Source organism: Pisolithus orientalis (assembly GCF_024613125.1).
Source record: "Pisolithus orientalis strain OTSU chromosome Unknown F5J12scaffold_2, whole genome shotgun sequence".
Taxonomy (NCBI): Eukaryota; Fungi; Basidiomycota; class Agaricomycetes; order Boletales; family Pisolithaceae; genus Pisolithus; species Pisolithus orientalis.
This window is the reverse complement of record NW_026260783.1, coordinates 521,223-542,231: the sequence shown is the minus strand read 5'-3', so window position 1 is coordinate 542,231 and position 21,009 is coordinate 521,223. Positions and strand designations below refer to the sequence as shown.

General features: G+C 46.4%; 5 protein-coding genes across 5 annotated transcripts; 3 read left to right on the top strand and 2 right to left on the bottom strand.

Moving 5' to 3' along the window:
• Nucleotides 1-437: 437 nt before the first annotated feature.
• On the bottom strand, nucleotides 438-2,237 carry F5J12DRAFT_779174 (uncharacterized protein; the record flags this gene model as incomplete). The annotated part of the gene is made up of 4 exons (XM_051742369.1): nucleotides 438-1,111; nucleotides 1,163-1,297; nucleotides 1,739-2,021; nucleotides 2,184-2,237. 4 exons carry the CDS (start codon nucleotides 2,235-2,237, stop codon nucleotides 438-440), a joined length of 1,146 nt encoding a protein of 381 aa, XP_051604726.1.
• A 1,336-nt stretch (nucleotides 2,238-3,573) lies between these two features.
• F5J12DRAFT_779173 (uncharacterized protein) lies at nucleotides 3,574-5,613 on the bottom strand (the record flags this gene model as incomplete). The annotated part of the gene is made up of 9 exons (XM_051742368.1): nucleotides 3,574-3,695; nucleotides 3,753-3,950; nucleotides 4,011-4,118; nucleotides 4,260-4,490; nucleotides 4,518-4,662; nucleotides 4,695-4,985; nucleotides 5,038-5,149; nucleotides 5,194-5,483; nucleotides 5,572-5,613. 9 exons carry the CDS (start codon nucleotides 5,611-5,613, stop codon nucleotides 3,574-3,576), a joined length of 1,539 nt encoding a protein of 512 aa, XP_051604725.1.
• A 783-nt stretch (nucleotides 5,614-6,396) lies between these two features.
• On the top strand, nucleotides 6,397-9,755 carry F5J12DRAFT_779172 (uncharacterized protein; the record flags this gene model as incomplete). Its single annotated transcript, XM_051742367.1, has 12 exons — nucleotides 6,397-6,533; nucleotides 6,597-6,837; nucleotides 7,085-7,294; nucleotides 7,351-7,526; nucleotides 7,577-7,739; nucleotides 7,790-7,935; nucleotides 7,987-8,090; nucleotides 8,193-8,381; nucleotides 8,432-8,623; nucleotides 8,651-9,436; nucleotides 9,494-9,565; nucleotides 9,604-9,755. 12 exons carry the CDS (start codon nucleotides 6,397-6,399, stop codon nucleotides 9,753-9,755), a joined length of 2,568 nt encoding a protein of 855 aa, XP_051604724.1.
• A 1,461-nt stretch (nucleotides 9,756-11,216) lies between these two features.
• Nucleotides 11,217-12,757, top strand: F5J12DRAFT_779171 (uncharacterized protein; the record flags this gene model as incomplete). Its single annotated transcript, XM_051742366.1, has 7 exons — nucleotides 11,217-11,574; nucleotides 11,626-11,828; nucleotides 11,868-11,928; nucleotides 11,985-12,057; nucleotides 12,132-12,310; nucleotides 12,381-12,445; nucleotides 12,509-12,757. The coding sequence occupies 7 exons, from the start codon at nucleotides 11,217-11,219 to the stop codon at nucleotides 12,755-12,757; spliced, it is 1,188 nt and encodes a 395-aa protein (XP_051604723.1).
• Nucleotides 12,758-14,993: 2,236 nt separating this feature from the next.
• On the top strand, nucleotides 14,994-16,458 carry F5J12DRAFT_779170 (uncharacterized protein; the record flags this gene model as incomplete). The annotated part of the gene is made up of 5 exons (XM_051742365.1): nucleotides 14,994-15,107; nucleotides 15,215-15,452; nucleotides 15,638-15,750; nucleotides 15,901-15,966; nucleotides 16,180-16,458. 5 exons carry the CDS (start codon nucleotides 14,994-14,996, stop codon nucleotides 16,456-16,458), a joined length of 810 nt encoding a protein of 269 aa, XP_051604722.1.
• Nucleotides 16,459-21,009: the final 4,551 nt, after the last annotated feature.

The window sequence follows — 21,009 nt, the reverse complement described above, 5'->3', positions numbered from 1 at the left end:
GAGGTGCCAGCAGGGTCAGGTGTTGATGGCATCAGGGGGCATACATGGGAATGGTAGCAGCAGGGGTCAGGTGTCACCAGCATTGAGTGGCATAGACAGGAATGGGCAAAGTCAAGCACTATTCACTCACAGCATCAGCATTAAGTGGCATAGGCCACAATTGCATGGCCACAACCTGGGTCAGAGGGTTAAACCCTTGCAATTGTGCAGAACATATGTGGCAAGCACCATGCATGAATTGAGGGTGCTGCTAGTGTGCACTAGCTTAGTGGTACCAGTGGATTTATAAATTGCATGGCCAGTCACCTGGCCAGACTCAAATGGGATGGCACACACCAGAGAGACCATATCTGCACCATGTAAAGCAAAAGTGGGCAGGGATGATCATTCTCAGGAATAGTGACAATGAAATGGTAATAGTACATTCTATGGACATGTTAATCTACATCCATCCAATTAGCGGCATCCTCATCATTGGCATCATCCCCACCAGCATGGTTGGCAACTGCACCCAAAGAGACATAGATAGGGGGCTGGGCTTCTCCTACACCAGGGGTGGATGAGTATGCAAAACAGTGCAGGGGTGGCAGGAGAGTAGAAGGGGCTAAAAGCATATCACCTGGGAGGTTCTGGAGGATGCTGGTATCAATTGCAACCTCCTGGACCATCATAGTGGGCACAAGGTCAAGTATCCTTGCACCATCAGTGGGAATGACTGCTTGATGACTTGTAATTGCAAAGGTGATGGGGGAGGGGTGGGAGGGTCCAGGTGCATCAGGTGAGGAGTGTGGCAACAGGTACAGATGCTGGCGTAAGGCCTTGGCAACATTGCAAAGTGTCTGCAACTTGGTCTGGGTATCTGCAAGGGCCTGCTGGGTATTGACAAGCTTGTGGCAGGTATCTAGCAGATCATGTGCCATCTCCATATGCTGCTGCCACAATGCTGTGATCTCCTCTTCCATATGCTCCATTGGGGTGGCATTGGGGGTCACTGGGCAGGATGGGGTAGTGAGATGGCTTTGGGATGTTGCTGCCCCCTGGGATGCCAGGCTTGATGTCTGCCAACCTGACTGCTGCCAGGATGGAGTGATGATGACCACTCCATTGAAAACTATGTTAGGCTCAAATAAGAATAGCAGAATGAAAGAAATGGAGGACTTACTTTGCCTGCAGGAGCTTGGAGTGGCTGAGGTGGTGGTCTTGCCAGTGGCAGGTGTCATACTTCTAGCAGATGCCTGCTGCTTCTGGGTCTGCTGTGTGGGAGTGGTGGGTTCTGAGGATATTGTGGCTGATGGCCCTGGTGAAGGGCTTTAAGGATGGCATCGGCTGGGGTTACAGGTGGCTGAAATGGTTTGGGGACAGTCCACTGCTCCATCAGGCACCTCAGTTACAGTGCAACTGTGGGGTCACCTTGACTGTGACCACACAGCCTTCACTCTGGTGAAGATACTACACCTGTACTTCTGGCAGCTGCACTGCCAACACACAGAACCTGGCTTAACTGCACATGGCAGATTTTTCTCCATGCACCTATCACATCAGTCTTCTTTGGCAACAGGCATATAGCCAGTGGCAGGGGTTGCAAGAGCAGCAACTGAGTGGCCATGACCAGCAGATGCTCCAGCAGTTGCCATTGAAACATCAGCATCACTTGCTGCCACTGACCTTGTATGCTTCTGTGGCCTTTGACTTCTAGGACAAGTGCCAGTAGGAGCAGTGTGACTGGTTGATCAGCCACAGGGTTCTTCCAAAGTCTTGGTGGTGGCAGCAGCATTGTCACTTGTCTGAAGTGGGTCTAATGGAATCGCATGCCCTTTACCCTTATTGATGGGCCTTCCAATCTGGTACCATGGATGGTCTGCAACATTGGCATCTGTTGCATCTCTGATCTTGTCAAAGTTTGGCCACTCCTTCAATGCCATAAGCACTGCCGGATCTCTCATAATCATTTTGGCAGTGATGATGTGGGTAGGGGTGGTGAATTTTGAGGGCAGTTCCTCAACCAAAGGGTGCACACAGGTCTGGAATGTTGTAAATATCACAGGATAAATAGAGTGGCATGCCATGAACCAACTGTTCCCAAATGACATGCATAGCTCTTTTCCAGTATTGCTTGTTCCTGTGGTCATGGAGCATCAGAAGCTCTGCCATGACTATGTCTGCAGCATTAGTGACTATTTCACATGGGAGAGCAATGGAGGGAGCAGTGGCAGTGGCAGTTTGGGATGCTTCAGCATGTTGGGACATTTTTGTGGAAGTGGGGTACTGGTGTGAGAGCGGTGCAGTCAAGTGATAGTTGACAATTGTGTCAGCAGTGCAGCTGCATTTTATATTTTCATGAACCATTGTGCCAGCATCAACACTGGCCAGTAGACAAACAAGCCCAAATAGCCAAATCTGACATTGTGACACAACTGAACAATATTTCAATCAACTTATCAACATTTTACAGATCACTGAATATCATGGAGCAAAAGTCAGTAAGGTGGAGGCCAGGCAGTCCAGACACTCGATGTAAGTAGTTGTTATAAGATACAACTATCAATAACCTTTGCCAGTCATCTCCCCACGTAATAAACTGCAGGTATTGCCAGGTGCTGACAATAAGATATGGTCATAGATGAACCAGAATTTCTACCATTTGGTGCAGCTGCAAATGCCACAGCTTCGGGCCATCAGCTAGGATCACCATTGTCCTCCATGCCACCAAATGCCAGTCCTTCCCTGCCATCACTCAGCATGCTTGTGCCATCTTGGGACTCACCACCACTTTCACTGGAGTTGCAGCCATCTGCTGCTGATCAACAATGGGAGGCGCAGCAAGCAAGTCATTCCATGCCATCCTTGGCTGCCATTGCACCTAGCTGGGATTCACCAACATCTTCCCTGGCAGTCTCGCCCCCACCTAGATCATTGCTGGCATCCACACAAATTCCACAAACTGCCATTTCCTGTGGTTCATGCATATATGGATGAGCCATTAGATGGTGCAGCAGTCTCCAAGCCACAGCCCATCCCAGCTATATCATGGCAACCATCCCCCCCAGCCTACAGCCACCAATGCTGCTGCTGGTGAGTGCCATGTCATCTCTTGTTGCTGCCAGTATTAATGTATTAGCTTGCTTTTTGGCACTGCAACATTTCTCCAGCAACTTGGGTATACAAGGACTTCATGATGAAGGGCCAATTACAACATGTAAGTTGTTTTATGATATCCCTCACATATATATCAATCATCCAGCAGTGGAAAAAGCATGGTGGCTTGTGGTTCTTCTTGTGGGACTGACTGATGAGCACCTGCCCCATCTTAACACCACTCCTGATGGGCCAATTGTTGTGGCCTACAACCACTACAGCAATATATTGGTGGAATCAAGCATCCAGTTTCACCTGTTGCTTGCAAGGAGAGTGCAGCTGGAAAGGACTCAGCAATATATACAAGATTTGATGACCAGCGATTGGGATGGTGAGGATGAATTGGAACTGGATGAGGATTTGTTGTAATGTAGCCATTGGTTGTCAAAATGTAGTATCACATTCCATGGCCATGTAATATACAAATGCTAACATCGCCTATGTTTCTTGGAGGGACTTAGGAGTAGGAACATCATCATCAGGCTGCTTTGGTGCCTTCCACACCTGTTTTGATTGCTGCATACCCCTCACATTGTCTATGCCGGTCTGGTGCATGGGTACTAGGATTGAGAGATAAATTGAATCCAGAATTCAGTGACCATGGCACAAGTACTGACTCATTGATGGAATGGGCAACTTGCACTTTGAATCTTCCTGTTTATGGTCTCTCCTGATAGTTGTTGGCACTGCCAAAGGATCTGCCAGGTGGACTGAATCAGGCAAATCAATGCAGCGGGCATCAGGCACAGGTTGCACAGGGCTTGTGATGCCACCCTCAACCTGCCACAAGGCATTTAATGGTTCCTTGCTGATGGCTGAAACATGTCAGCCATTAATGTTAACAATATTTGGCTGTTGTGATTCTGCTGGCTTACCGATTGGCTGGCAGGTGTTACCCTCAGCCACTTGGCATCTGGCAATCTGCTGCTGGGAATCCGGCAATGGTACTGCCTCTGTGGTGTCTTCATCCACCATGCTTGTGCCTGTACTGTCATTTCTGTTTGATGGTAATGTTGGTGGAATTTGACAGAGAATGGATTCATTGTCAGAATCAGACCCTACAACTTTGTTCCCCATTAGATAATATTGCTGCACATTTAAGTTCCAGTTGCATTCCTTCATACCTGTTTGCCATCGCAGCTTCCTCCTACCCCACATCATTTTATCCATTGTCCTTTCACCTGCCAAGTGTTCTGGTCTCCCATCCAAATCCTGCTTCACACACATCCTTGCTCCACTGCTGTCAGCCTCTGCCACTGGCGTTTGGAGGGACCCTCCAGCATCTCTCCACTTCTTGAAGCTGAATATATTGTTGGGATGCCACTCTTTTCTCTCTTGCCACCATTCTAAGATTGCTGTCAACTTGTTCTGGGTAAGTCAACTTGGCTCTTTGAAGGGAACCTCAGGTGGCAGAAACTGTGGTGCAATATAAAGTGCAGTGTTGGTTGTTATTGCACTCCATGGAACAGTTGCCTGTGAATTCCCACAGGCCTTCCCTGTAATGGATTTCAATGAACAGTATTTCCCCTATTGTTATACATATGATAGTGAAATGTCACAAATGTCTGCATGATATCCTTGAACTTTGGTGCCTGCATGTCCAATATGTTCAGGATGTATGGTGTGCTGTTTTTGCTGACTGGCAGGATGGTTTTGGGTTTCCCATTGCTCTTTCTCTGCCTTGACCATGGAGCAGCATCTTTGTCTGGTGACTCAGCATTGGTGCCACCATTCCCAAATGCCATTTGTGCATACTTTACAAATTTATCCTGGCACTTGTCCAACTCCTCAAATAATTTGCCATTACCCAATTCATTGTTGAAATCATGTCTGGACAAGTTGGTCAAAATCTGGCAGTACTCATCTGCACAAAGAACAAATTCCTCATGCTCTGACTATCACCTCTCCATTGGCATCTTCCCATGCCGCCATCACTACCACCCTGGCACCACACCACTTCCACATTTCCTTAGCAAATTCCTCAGCATATTTATGGCCTTTCTTCTCTGTGGTTCTGTTTCTTGTGAGTGATGGGCAGCATTGCCAAATGGTATGTACTCTGACTGAACATCCCAAGGTGGCTGCTGCTCATTCCATTCTTTGGCCAATGCCTCAGCCTCTTGTATCTCCTTGGCAGTAAGGGACTTCATGATGGTGTCAACAGCCTTCTGATAAGACTTGATCATTTCTGTGGATCCCTGCTTGATACCAGCTTCTTCCAACACTTTGTTGATTGATTTCTTTTGATGGTGCATGACCACCTTCCTCAGTGTCCAACTGCCACCATATTTGATCAGAGCCTGTTGACTACGGCTCTGGCTGTGGTTGTACAACCAAGTCTGAATTGCCTGGAAATGGTAAGGACATGCCAGGTAATCAATTGCAGGTGTGGCACACCTTCTTCCTTCAAACCCATTCATGCATTTTCAGCATCACATTTGCATCAAGGTTCTTTATCTTGTTTCTGAGGGTTAACATGATGGAGCTCCTCTTGTTTCAGTTGGCATTTTTACATGACTCTAGCTTGGCCTCAAGAATCTCAATTTCAGCTGGCTGAAGACTGGTTCCCTTTTGCAGCAGGGAGGGTTCAGCATTGTTGGAGAAAGAGTCACTTTCATAGTCACTGGATGCCATTGATGATGGAGGTGCTTGTGCACAAATTTTCTGGGGACAGCTAGTATGATGTCTGTTGAAGAGAATAGACTTCTCTGGCATTCTCCCATGTCAATGAAGGTTACATTTCCATGTCTAGTCCATTCTTGCATGCCAGTTGATTGGACAGTTTCCAAAGATGGCTAAGGTTGTTAGTCAATCATGAGATTTCCATCCCTGAGCCATGTGCAAAGGTGGTGCCTCTCAGACTGCATGGATCCAAGATCTTTGGTAATTGGGCAATGTGCATTGAGACACTGTGGATGGTATAGTCACTATGGGCATGATGTAGGACAAGGCTTTTTGCAAGTGCTCATTCATTTCATTGATCTCTAGGCAATGTGCAGGTGCCAGCACTGAAATCATGTGCCAGATCCTAAGACAGCATTACCATAGTTGGTGGTCAGACCTTGCTAGCATGTGTTGGCTGCATGTATCTGTTGTGATCAAAACCCTTCTGCATTGCAACATTCATCATGGGGAAGTCAAAGATTGCACCAGTGGGACCTGCTACAAGAGTGACCCAGGTGACCTGGCAACAAGTGAATACCACCCAAGGATATAGGGATAAGATGGTAAAAGTAGCACCCAGAAAGTGGGTGCCAGGCCATGCAACTCAGCTGCCTGTGCAGCCTGGCTCTATTATCCTGGATCACCTGGACAGCCTGTTGGATGATGTGGGTGAACAGCTGCCTTCCAATAATGATGTATTGCCTGCAACACCTTCTAAACCTTGGAAAAGTCAGGTGTGTGGAATGCCACATTGCCCCACAAACCTGCAATGACAGTGTCACACAATTGTAGAATAGTTATCTGCAGCAGTGGTTGCTGCACCAATGGCATGATCTAGCCATCCTGTTGGACATGGAGGCCCCACCTGAGCTGAGGGATTGTGTCCTGTGTGGAGTGGATGGAATCTTCCAGTACATTGAGTGTGCCCATTGGCTGGTCTTCTGCACCATGTGTTGCTGGGCAGAACACAAGCACTGGCCATTCCACAGGGTGGAACAATGGAATGGCACATTCTTTGAGGAATCATCCCTGCAGCTGGTAAGCAGCTGAATCATGATGGTTGTTCCTGTATTTACCATTTGGGCCAGTTTGGTACTGCATGTTGGGTGTGGTGGGAAGCACTGCCCAGCCAGTGGTTGTTCAAATGATGAAGTCACAGGCTGAGGAGGAAGATGATTGGGAGGATGTGGATCAAGATGGTTGTCCACCAAATCTGCAGGCCCCAAACAATTGAAGCTGTCTAATTGTCATGCACACCAATGGAATACACTACTGCAATGTGCAGTATTGTAGATGCCCTGGGGCAGAGGATTCACACATACAGCTGATGTGGGCTGGGATGTTTCCTGCTACCACAAAGGCCACAAGGACTGCATTTACCTTCCAAGTACTCAATGACTTCGTTCAGGACAATGTGGAATGTGGTACCTCAGTGATGAATTTCTACAGCAAACTTCATCACATAACCTCCAATGCCTTTCCTCATCTGGTGCCAGTGTGTCCTATTTGTTGAATTGTATCACTGCAACACAACTCTTAGCTGGATGATAGGATAGGTACAGGGAGCTGCTGAGAGTTGCTAGGATGTGGCAGCTCCTGAAACTACTGAAATGGCAGGGATCCCACACAAGTGCAGAAGATGCCAGCCCTGGGGAATTAGTGTTATTCTGTCCAGCATGTCCTCAGCCTGGCATCAACATTCCTGAAGATGAAACAGATTATTCCCAGTGAGTGATAACATGAACACTGCTAGCCATTTATACAATGTGTAATCCAGTTGGACACTGGCAAGAAGCTTGGTCATGGATGGGAATTTCAAGGCAGAGCATATGCATCCAAAGGATGCTGGCAGTGAAGCCTGGTTGATGGATGGAAAGGGGTACATGGTTGCATCACAGCCATACAAGGAATATTTGAGCAGCACTAAAAATGTGGTTGAGGTGGGTGATGTGTAGGAATGTATTACCTGATGGACTGATCACACTACAAGATCTCAGATTGCAGCAATCATCAGGCAGTTAATCAAGCAAATGCCAACCAGCAGCAGCTTGCATCTACAGGAATAGGTGGATGTGCCTGTGCATGGCATGGCTGTTTTGTGCTGCATGCAATGGTCAACTTCCAGAAGGGCAAACAGTATGAATAACCTTGTAACAATGTATGACAATATTGACATTGACACCACAGGCAGGTTAACATGGACTATGTGCTTGTGCATGCCATCAGGCATGGCACAGTCCCTGGCCAGCAAGTGATACATTTCTATGATATTAACTGCCAGTATAGCAAAGGTTTAGAATGACAGCTACATGCCAATGCCTATATATCCATGCTGGATGGCATGTGGATCTGCCATGGCATTGGGTTGTGGCATGTTCATGGCCACTGCACAGAATGGTTTGCACAATATGCTCCCAATTTCATTGTGGGTGCTGGCTGGGTGGATGGGGAGATCATGGAAACCTTGTGGTCCTCCCTGAATATCATTTCCCCATCTGCTAGAGGCATGGCTACTCCCCATCAGCAGGAGGTACTTGATTTCCAAATGAATGATAGCAATTTCCTGAAAATGGTCAGAATGTGTAAGTCTAGTGCTTGTATCAGACATGGCTGCATGGCTAACAGGCTACAGCAATGAGACTCAAGTGGAAACTCAAGGTTGCTGAGGAATCTTATTTAGTGGTTGAAGGCAGGTTTGCTGATTTGAATGGTAATGTCCCACCAGCAGTCAGCCAATCATGGGGGGAAGAAGTGGCAGTGGCATTGGAAAACTGGCTGTCAAGGCCACAGGCCATGGATATATATGAGGTCAGGCTGCAGAAAGGTAGGTAATGAAGGTTAACCTGGACAGGATTTGTGCTGAGTGGTATTGAAGCTCCCTCTGCAAAGGCAATTGAGATAGATTTACTGGCCATCCCCCAGCCAGGGCATTTGCAGGGTATGGTGACCTGGATTGCAAAGGCATTGAAGATAGAGGAAGCACAAATCCAGCTTACAGTGGCATGCTGGCACATCACCTCAAGAGCAACAGAAGCTCAAAATCTCACCATTGCATGTTGCTGTGATTGTCTCCAGTCCCATATACATGGCATTTTCAACACTGCCAAAAAACTATTTGGGAACAGATTCAAGGATGCCGAGCTGTGCCAGTCATCTAACCCACATGACCCAGAAACCATTGCATTGCTGCTGCCATCCAATGTTGGCAAAGATCATTTTGAACGATCTGGCCTGGGGTATGTGACAATAATGGAGCTGCAACTGTGGCAAGGACAGGCCAATGATTGTCTTCATGAACTGCAGCTTATGCTTGCAGAGAAGGCAGTCATCTTTCGAACTGACATTCACCATGGAAGTAATTACCACATGGCCACATGTGCCTGGGGAAGGGTGGCCAATGCTGAAGCAGTGGTGCAACATCATGCTGCTGTGTACTGCCAGTGCCACATTCAAATGGACAGGTTAGGGGCCAGGCTGGATATCCTGGAGCAATACAAAGAGTTGAATGACTCTGACCTAACTATCAGCATGGCAGTATCTGACCCAAATGCCAGAGGTCACAGAGACAATACCCTACCTTGGATCTGGACAATGGATGTACCAAGGGACATGGCCACTAATGATTGGATGTCAGAATGTGAGAGGTGCAATCACATGGCAGCAGCATCTGAGATTTACTTATCATTTTCTCTAGTCTACAGGGTCAATTGGCTCCAGATGAGGGCACTGCAGGACAGATGGAAGGAGGAGGTTCAGCTGTTGAAATGTGAGCAGGAGTGGACTAACAACTTCTTTGAAAACAAGGTAAGATTTTGGACCAGCAGAAAGGCTGCCACATTGGCAAAGGGACAGGCCAGGCCAGCATGCTATGCTGCACAGCAATGCCAGATGTATGGCAGATTAGCATGTTTTCTGTGAACCATTTCCATCTAGAGACCACTAGCTATCTGCAATGACATCATTTTTGAGATCTCCCAAATGATGCTGGGGTTATGGATTGCATATTGGTTGGTGTAGTTGAATGCAAGCTGAGCATTTGCTAATGAGTGCTGCCTTAATGGCAGACACATGCCACCACACAAAGCCATGGGAAAGTTGGCCAACACTTATATAGTATGACATCTCATCTTTCATGCCAGTAAGTCATGTCATCAACGTTCACTGTGGCTGAACTCTCCATGGCCATACAGTACTTGGGAATAAGGTTTTGTCACCTTGTTGCCACCATGAAGAAGCCAGATTGGTCTGAATACCAGCACACTAGTTGGTATCAACATTTCCTGGCAGAAGTGGTAAGCCACTGTTCCTGTGGTGGTGCAATGGTTGATAGTGGTACAGGGTACAATGGAGCATCTGATGGGTGCAGCATCTCACCATCCCATTACCCTGATCATGCCGCTCACAGCCAACAGGCTGTTAACATACCTGAATGATGGCAATCAGAGTCCCTGTGACATTTTAGCTTTCATCAGAAGCTTGAATCCCCACCTGACTAGGATTAAGGAGTGCTGTGTCAAACTGTGGAAAAGTGCATGACACAGCAAACCAGCATCCATTTCAACAAACTCACTGTTTCCACCTGAACCTGCCAATACCAGTCATCTGGCAGTCAATTGCTTGGGTTGTTGGCCTGCTGCAAAGCATATGTGAACCATCTAAATTGGACACTGATGTATTGGATTATCATGGAGAGGTAGGATAGATTAGTGGTCCTGACATCCATGGTGATTTGGAGTAGAGTTGGATTGGGTGCAAATGTTATTACATAGCAATGTGGCTGACACATGTGATGACCACAAGATAAGAGATCATCAATAATCACATCCCAGGAGGCCAGAATAGCAAGTGGCCTATCCTGGCACAGCAGTTATCGTTATCATGAGCCAAGTGGCTGGATATCAATCTGAACAAGACTGATGTTGATACTGTAGTATATCTATGCATTACCAGCACTGCCAGACCAGTACTGGGAAAGGCAGCATTGCATTTTCTAAATGGCTGTGGAATAGGCAAATAGTTGGAAAGGCCCCAGGCTACTGTCCAATGCTTGTGGACAGTGTATAATGAAAGGTCCACATGCTGAAATATGACCAGCTTGGTAGGAAGTGTAGCTAGTGCCAGACCTGTAGCAGAACATTGTATCCATGCATTACCAGCACTGCCAGACCTGTACTAGAAAAGGCTGCATTGTGTTTTCTCAATGGCTGTGGAGTATGAAATTAGGTTGAAAGGCCCCAGTCCATCATCTAATTCTTTGGCATGGTGTATAAAGGAACATGAACACCATGAAATGGAACTGGCATGGTAGGAAGTGTAGCTAGCACTGGAGCCATAGCAGAACTGGCCATCTATTGCCTCTATCTTGGTACCTGTACCATGCTGGAATAATATGTGGAAGCCAGAGGTACTATGCCACCATGGTGGCACCTGTTTTTGAAGGCTGGAATGGTCATTTACCAATGCTGTGCAACCATGGCAGCTTCACTATGGTCCAGAAAACACCAACATACATAGCCACAGTTCCATACTACACACTACAGCTACCAGATAACCCATCATCAACACTGTGCTCACTATATCATCTTCCATTCTTAATGGCAATAAATCACAGCACCACTTGGGATATTACACACTATATGTGCCAGGAATTGTCCAGTCAAACCTTCCCAGGAATGAATGCCCCCAAACCAGATCCTCCACTCCACATTCCAACACATGGCATTGTCACTATGAATCAGATAGTGGCCAGCATGCATGTGGCATACAATAATAGAAGTAAGCTGATGTCCTGGCTGAATGTAAAGTCAAATGTAAATTGTATTGCAGAGCAAAGCAGCATTGATCTGATCCAGCTTTCTGAGCACCTTTCAGCTATGGAATTGGGGGTTGATGAAACCTGGGAGGCAGGCCACCTGGCAGCACATCCATCAAGTCTCACTGGCTTTGTAGATGAACCTATGGTAATCCTTGGTACTGGTGATACCATTGCATTGTGGTACCTTCCCAGTGCCATCACCAATGATTTGCAAGTCAGTTTGAACATTTCCTTTACACTCTATATTATTCAGGCATCCCTGCAGACACACATGCTTGCCACTCTGGACCCCCTTCACCATGCAATGTCCAAGAGTATGACAAGTGGCTCCTGGCAGAAAAATGCTGAATATTTCAATCACACTTCACAGTCACTGGGGTGCCTGGAGTTTTCCCTGGCCAGGCACCAACAGGGGCATATGGTATGGTTATATTACCTCAGGGGTATGTCTCTCAAGTGGCATCCAGACCATGAACTTTTCCCCATCAGTTTCTGCTGACCTACAGATGGATGCCAGTTGTGAATGGTCCCAGCAGTCTTACCTCCTGGCTGCCATCCTCTCTGGTGCACTTTCAATTATGCACCCAGGCCTGTATGATGCTGGAAGGCAAGCCATGCAGTCATTGGACACATGGTTGAGTCAGCATAACCAAGATATGCATGATGCCTTGCAGCACTGGCCTTCTTTGACATGGGGTTAGTTCTGTGGGTGGGAACCAATGTTGCTTTGCCTACTACATGAGGGACAACATACACAATTGGATAGGGATACCCCATGGGGATTGGATGAGAGTTCAGAATGTCTGGACTTGGTTGATGCCTGCAGGTCCAGTGAGACATTCCATATAACCTACACTTATCCAATAGGGGGTCCATGTAAAGGTAGTTCTATAGATATTATATGCCATCCCAAGCCAAGTTATTTTCCATATACCTCCCCCAAATATCAACTATGGCTGGCCCATAATTGGTGGAACACTTCAGCTCAAGCTGAATCAGTCAGATGGCACACTGGGAGATTGGCTTGCTTGTTGTGCACAAGACCATGGCATATGTGCCAGACTACATGGATTGGTGATCATAATACATGGGCTGATTCAAGACAGATGGGACACCATATCATGGGCCTCCCATACACCATGAAACACTGGAGTATTTGTCCAGCCTGTCCTATGGGATCATAATATCTGGGCCCTCCCCAAGGACATGGTACAATGGACTATAAGCCCTCCATAGTACATGGGCACTCCTATTTGGGCTGAGGCCAATGTGCACAGCACACTGAAATATGCTCCTACCATTCCAAATGGAACACTGCAGGTCCAGCTGAGCCTTATTACACAGGCCACTGATATATAAGCCCCATAGACAATAGTGTCCCAGCCAAGCCAATATATATGGGACACTATTTGTATGGCTCATCCATTTGCCAGGGGATGCCAAAAGACTAGCCCATCATCTACACTGGTAACATTAAGCAGCCTTCACTGGGCATCCATGCCAATCAACTACCATAGGCTGGGCATCTGTCCTGGTCCCCTATCATAAGGCAAGTATGTGTCCCAGGTTATGGTCATTGACTGGGAATTTGGCCCAGCTGACTGGACTTGGCCAGAACATATACCAGCCCAATAGAATCCCACTGGAGTGCCTTCTGAACCACTGTAAATAGCCCAGAGGGTGTCATCCATCCTGGCCAACTGGAGTTGGTTCAGAATTGATGCCAAACAACTGCCACCAGCCCTGGACCTGTGCCAGCCCACTATATTGTGGCTGGTAGGTGTCCTGGGTCATGGTCATCAACTGGGAATTTAACCTGGTGTGGGACACTACCTCTGGGTAGTGTGTGAATAGGGGAAAGCTGTAGGGGAAATCCTTAGGCTTGACCCAAGGGGTGCTGAGTAGGAAGGAGATGTAGAGTGCAATGGTAGAGTCGGTCAAAGAGTCAAATGTAGGGCACAGAATTTAATTCTGCAGAGTTGGAGGTAGGAATTGACTTGCTTTAGAAATTCCAGGTGATGATCTTGACCTGACAAAGTAACTCCAAGATGAATTAAGTGCATGGGAGGGGAAATGAGACACAGTAGATGCAAGGACACAGAGATGCAGAAGACACAGTAGACACAAGGACACAGAGACATGGAAGACACAGTAGATGCCAGACTCTTTCAACTTTTTAGACCCACATATGACATGGATTGTGAGTCATAAAAAATGATGATTCTTTTTTGTCACTGATGCGGAATTATATAGTACATGGATAGTAAGGTACTGATTGGAGAATTGTGGGGCAGGTAAAGCAAAATTCTGAAAAACAAAGGGGACAATGTGTCAGACATCAAGGCCATACAGCAACATGTGAAAACAAACTGTAAAGTAGTAACTGAGAAAGACCAACAGGAAAGATGGATATCTTCCAACAGGACAAGTGTACACTGTACTGTGGAGTGGAATGTGAAGGGTAGAGGCTGTAGATGCAAAAGGGGTTCTTGCATTGTGGAGAAAGGTTCATGGGAAAGGAACAAGAGGGGTAACTGGAGTTTTTACTGATGATCTATGTGGTTTCCCAGCTATGTGATGAGGTGAAGGTTGAAGTGACACAACTGTGGAATTCCAGATGGATGTATGTCAGGTTGATGTTGACACAGAATTCTGGGATGAAGTAACTGAGAAAGACCAACAGGAAAGATGGATATCTTCCAACAGGATGAGTGTACACTGTACTGTGGAGTGGAACATGAAGGGTAGAGGCCATAGATGCAAAAGGGGTTCTTGCATTGCAGAGAAAGGTTCATGGGAAAGGAACAAGAGGGGTAACTGGAGTTTTTACTGATGATCTATGTAGTTTCCTGGCTATGTGGCAAGGCAAAAGTTGAAGTGACACAACTGTGGAATTCCAGATAGATGTATGTCAGGTTGATATTGACACAGAATTCTGGGATGATGACTGGTGTGTGTTATTGATGGACAGGGGAGCTCTGAAGGTTTGATGGGCAAGGAAGTGCATGAGGCAGATGTAACAACTCTGAAGATGACAGGCATGGTTGGTAATGGTGGGATTTTGGTGTTAGCATCCCTGTTTTGGCCTCAGGGAGTATACCACTTCCTACACCTCCCAGGGTCCTTGAATGCTGACTGTCCTTGGTCAGAGGTCATCAAGTTGCGACAGAAGGGTGGCAGAGATGCAGAAGGTGATGTAAACAAAGAAGGCTCATGTTTGGCCACATGCCTTGTTTGAGCAAAAACTCCACACCCAGGTAATGCATCAGCAGCAACCCTGCAGAATTAAAAAAACTCACCCAGAAACTGTCTCATTGTCAGATTCACCCTTGTTACTCCACCACCATGTCCTGTGTTCAGCATGAGGGACCAGGCAACCATGGCACTCACTGCAGCTCTAGGGCACATCTGGGACCTGATCGAGGTGGTGCCACAGCCAGAGGAGAGATTGGAGACAATCTACATGTGGGTGGAGGACTGGGACAAGATGTGGGTGAGTAAACCTTCCACTGCAGTGTGTCATGCATTGACAGAGTTCTGCAGGCTGGCATTCACTCATGGTGGAAATACATTGATGACAATGGAATTACCATACTGAAGATTCATGACAAGTGCATGTGTGACTACACCAAGGAATGTGTGATGTGCCAAAACCTTTTAGTCCCAGGTGCCATTGCCATTGCTGACCTCTGGTGCCCAGTGGAGCAAAGATGGATCCACATTGATGACATCTTCAAAGACTACCAGGAGAGGGTAGAGTTGAGGGTGCAGCTTGAGGTGGAGAGGTTGACAAGAGAACCTTCTATGTGCATGTGCAGACAGGCAGCAATGGTGATAGGTGAAGGTCAAGGCTGCATGCCCAGTGACACTGAAGCAGGGGAGTCTTTGAGGGGGACTGGATGACCAGTGAGGCAACAGATGGATAGCACAGGCAAGGAAAAGGGACAAGGAAAGCATATGTCCTACCCTCCAGGAAACCCCAAGTGCAATGGATAACATTCAGAAAAACTCTGCAGGCCACAGACAAAGTTGACGAGCTGGAGAACAACAAAGGTGACTGCCCACCCAACCCTGACCTGTTGAAAACTGGTGCACTGGCACCCGAAGCCAACCTGCCATGCAGGGAGTGCACAAAGGTCAATGCTGAGTGCAAAGGTCTTCCTGGGGAGTTGTGCAAGTGATGTAGACAGGCCAAGTGGAAGTGCAGCCAGTCACTCAGAGTGGGTAGGAAGGTGAGTACAAGCTGACCATGACATGAAGAATGAGGGCACTGAACTGTAACTCAGCGTAAGAACACTGGAAGTGGAGAGACAGCTGCTGGGCTGTCACATAAATGGGTCAAATCAGTAATGGTAATGGAAATGACTGAAACTCTGGTGTCAACCAGGTTGAAAATTTGAATCCCTGCTTGCAAACCACCTCCCAGGCAAAATTCCAAACTGTCTCCCAAGCACCCAACACCTTGTGCTAGTCCCCCTTCGACCTCAAACATGCCTCCACCTCCTGCACCTAGACCACCTCTTTTCCTTCCATCAGCAACCCCTGCACCTTGACCTTGCCCTGAGCCAACTCCACCTCCAATGGACAATGTGGGAGACCTTGGCAATGGTGGACTCTTTGGCAGACTGATGGGATTATTGGATGATCCACCTGCACCCATCATCAGTGCACAGGATGAGTCTGAGGGTCCCCCAGTCGAAGAAACTCCACTGGTTGCAAACCTGAGTGAATCAACTACATGCGAGGCTCTTGCTGAGTGCATCCAACTGTTGGAGGGTAGGGTGGATGACAAGGAGTTTGAGTTGACCCAGATCCACCAGATGCTGGGACTGTTGGTGATGTGAGTAGAGTGACAGATTGGTGCAGTTCAGGGGTGATGTGTGGAGCTGAAGAGGTTGAAGGATCAGCTCAAAGATATCTAGGTACATGTACAGTAGCATAAGTAGATTGTGGAATTTATTTGTTTTATTTTATTTCATGAGTCTTTTGGTATTTTAAACAGGATTATCACTGAGAAGGGAGCAGGGAAAGAGAGCGAATCAATGAGAGACAAGAGATGAGGGGAATTTGTTTTTTTTTTTGTGAGTTGTGAAGACAGTTTTGTTTCATATGAGACAAAGAGGGTAAATATATAAGTGAAAGGGAAAGTGGAGAAAGAGAGGAAAGGAAAAGATAGAGAGAAAGGTGTGCCACTCATCTGATTTGTCCAAAGGGATGCCAGCAAGTGCAGGGTCTGGTAGCAAATCATCTTCCAAGTGATCTAAGTCACATGTGGAAATTCCAGTCAACTGCATGACTTTGATACAAGAGTTGTTCCATGGGATATAGGGGTAAAGACAGAAGGTGGTGAAACAGAATTTGGACACAGCACCATCTAATTCTGCCAGGATGTACAAGCCTCCTTTGGTTTGCTGAACAACAATCATGGGGCCTAGGTAGTGTAGTTTGGTCTTGTGATCTAGTTCTCGCTCAATACATGAATTCCACATGAGGATGAGTGACCCAGGTTCAAAGTCAAAGTCTTGGATGGTGTGTGCAAAATGAGCAATGAAGTCTTTGACTGACACAAAGCGAGACTTCAGAACAAGATCCTGGATGCAAGTGAGGTCTTCTGAATGTTTCTGGAGTTGTCAAGCATGATGGGCAATGAGTTCTGTCATTGAGTAAAATTCTGCCTCAAAAGGGGCTAAGAATGTCACCTTGGCAATGTCAAAGGGGAGTCTAGGTTCAATGCCATGAGCCATATAGAATGGAGAAAACCCAGTTGCCTTGTGAATCGTAACTCTCTCTGCCCAGAACACTGTAGGGGCCACTTCTGACCACTTTGATGCTTCTCCATTGCAACTCTTTACCAATGCCTCCCTCACATTGAAATGCTGATGCTCAATGACTCCATTAGCTTGTGAGTTATAAGGTGAGATTTGTATATGGCAAATTCTGAAGGTCTTGGAGAGCCAATTGAGGGCAAGGATGTAGGGACCACCATTATCTGTGACAATTTCCACAACAGCACCCCAGCAGCACAAGATCTGCTCAAAGATGAATTTTCTGATGGTCTTGCCAGTTTCTGTGTGAAGCATAGCCCACTCTGGATAACTAGTGAGTGAACAGCAAGCTTGGGTGATGTAGCAAAATCCATTTGACTTTGGCATTAAGAATGTGTCCATATATGCTTTAAAGAATAGGGGCTTGGGGATGGCAACAACTGGTGGAATATGTACATGATCCAAACAGTGTATTTGGCACTCATGACATGACTTGATGTACCAGCAGACATCCTGCTCTAGCATAGGCCACCAGAAACAAGTCAGCAAACACATGTGGGTCAAGTGGATACCCTTGTGTCCTAGCTCATCATGAGCCTGATGAAGGATCCTGAGTCATTTGTGAGGGGCAACTACTAGTTGGTGATGTCCTTGAGGGTCTTTTCTCCACAGCTCTCCTCCTTTGATGGCTTTCCAACTCCCCTTCTTCCAATCCTTCTGGCATCTTCTTTGTCTCCAAAAATTCCTTCACCACTTTCAACCACTCCTCTCTCTGGATCACTTTCTCCAAGTGTGGAATTTCTGTCTCATAGACACTTGGTGAGGTTTGTTTGGAGGAATAGATGCCTAGACTCTGTGACAAGACCAAAGGTGAGTCTGACAAGGTACTCGGAATTTCTGAAGGGTAAGGCTGAGACTTGAAATGGGCCTCCCTATGGTTCAAGAGCTTGACAGTGAAGGCTCCATACTCATCTATCCAGTCCTCATAGTCCTCTTCCCCATCCTCATCTTCTTCTGCTTTCAGTCTCCTTGAAAGACCATCTGGCACTGCATGCTTGTGTGCAGGGACATGTATGAGCTTGAAGTCAAATAAAAAAATTCCCACAATCCAGTGGTTGATGGTAGTGTTGGGCTGTAAGTTGGGATTGTTAATCATCCCCTTTATATATTGTGCATCAACCTTGACAACTAAATTCCACATGCTGAAAATGTGAAGTCTGATGTCATGTAAAGTGTGGAAAAGACCAAAGAGCTCCAGTTTGGCTTGGCTGTAATGGCATTCATGGTTGTTGAGAGTTATTGAGCCAAACTTTGCAGGGTAGCATGTTTCATCTTCCCCCTCCTGCATGAGGAGGTATCCTATAGTGATATTCAAAGTGTTGACTGTCAGGATGACCTTCCTATCAGAGTTGTAGTCGATAGTGTGTAGTGCAGGGGATGAGATGATAGCTTGGTGAAGATAATCCATGGCTTCTCTGTGTTTGTCATGGAATTTGAAGGAGATGTCTTTCTTGGTCAGCTCAACGAGGGGATGTGCATGCTTAGCAAAATCCTTGATAAAGATCCTGCAATACAAGCAAAGACCTAAAAATCCATGCACTTTGGTGACATTAGTGCAGTAGGGCCAATCTTTAATTCTCTGGACTTTAGCTTCATCCAGAATTCTCCCCTTGAATGACACTTTATGACCAACCACTATGATAGATGACATGGCAATGACACATTTCTTTGCTGAGACAGTAGCTCCTGCATGATGCAGATGATATAAGATGAAGTTGATGTTCTGTAAATGTTCCCAGATGAAGAGTCTGATCCCAGAGTTTTGTGCAATCATCTGGTAGGTACCATCAGGATTTTGGTAATGAGATTTTGGACCCTTGATTGGGCAATTGTCGATGAAAGGGATGGATACTTTGGGGATTTCATCCATCAATATCCAACAGATGTCTCTGTGGAAAATCTGGATGGCATTTGTGTAGCCCATAGGTAACTTAGTGAGTCATAGAGTACCAATAGGAGTTTGGAAGGTAGTGAGGTTGTGGTAATCATCATGTATGGTGTGATGATCATATCCAACTATAAGATCCAAAATTCCATAGACAGAATGGCAAGTGAAGGCTTCAGTAATCAAATCAATGAAGGGGGGAATGGCTGAGTCCTGAATAGAAACAGCATTTAGAGGTTGTAAGTCATGAACGAGGCACAGAGATTTTCTGTCCTTCTTGACTATGCAGAACCATTTTGAGCAATAGGATAAGGTAGATGGTTCATAAACCCCTGTGGAAATCTTTTCTTTGATGATGTTAACGACTTCATGGAAAATAGCAGGGGGAATGGGAATATTTTGCTTGACCCAGGGTTTGTGGGCTAGCATAGGTATCTTCAGGGGCAGGAACATGTCCTCTCGAAAGGTCCCTCTTTCTGAAGCATCCCAAGTGAAGGTGGTCTTGTGTGTCTTGACCAGCCATCATACCAGATTTAACTCCATGGGCCAGAGGAACTTTGAAGGGTCCAGGTTGAGCTCATCAGCCCTTTCCTGGGTGAACCTGGAGCCTGGCATGAATGGAGGAGGATGTGTAGGTAACACAGGTAGGTCTGCAAGAGGATCTCCAGCCTCCCAATGCTCTACCTGGAATTCCACAGGCATCAACATCAGTACAGGCCTGACCTTCTTCACTACAGGTTTGTATTTTAAGATGTGAAGAACAGGGTCAAACTGGTAAGTGGAACATAAGGCTGAAATTGTCAGTGGTGAAACAGTAGTGCTAGTAGAAAATAAGAAGGGGTCATTTGAAGATACAGAACTAGAATTGAATGGGTCAATTGGGGGCATACTGTTGCTTTGTAAATCATAGAGCAATGCTGCAGCGGAATTTTGGGTAGTATCCGTAGATAAAAGAGAAGCTGGCTTTGAAGGTAACAAGGGAGAATCAGAAACATAGAGCAAACACATGGAGAAAATGTTATCATGGCCTCCTCATGATCTAAATGAGTCATCAACCAACATGAAAAACCCTGCTCAGGTTGTTTCATGTGGCAACACATCTCCTTGCATGCAAAGTAGTCTTCTTTGTCTTCAGAATTTATGAACCATGGAAGAGGCTGTAGTCTGTTTTGAGGGCATGTCAGAATTAATACCTGTCTCCTTGTGTTAGGGTCATGAATCTCCAGGGACTGTTCTCCATCAGGGAAATCTTGTAGGATGCTGGAGAGCAGACAGAAGAGGGGTCGCCCAAGAAGTAGATCAAATGGAGTGTGATCAATGACCTGAATTTGGAGGTGTGCTTTGATATTCCCTATGTGCAAGGACACATTCTCTATGACCCCTAGAGTACTCTCTTTGGATTGGTCAGCAGCTTCAAGCATCATGCTCATGTCAGAATGAAGAGGAGCCCCTAAGGCCTCCCATAGTTCACAACACAAGGCTACCACCTGACAACCACTGTCCAGGATGCATTTGACATGGAGTTTGTTCATTAAGATGCCATTGACAGCGTGTAAGGGGGCAGTAGCAAGGCCTACACACTTCCCTTTGATGTCTCTGACCCAGAATTGTTCATAGGATGCCCAGGTGGGTGATGCCACAGCTTCTGATGCTGTTTCCAAGCTACCAATCATTATCTTCTTCAT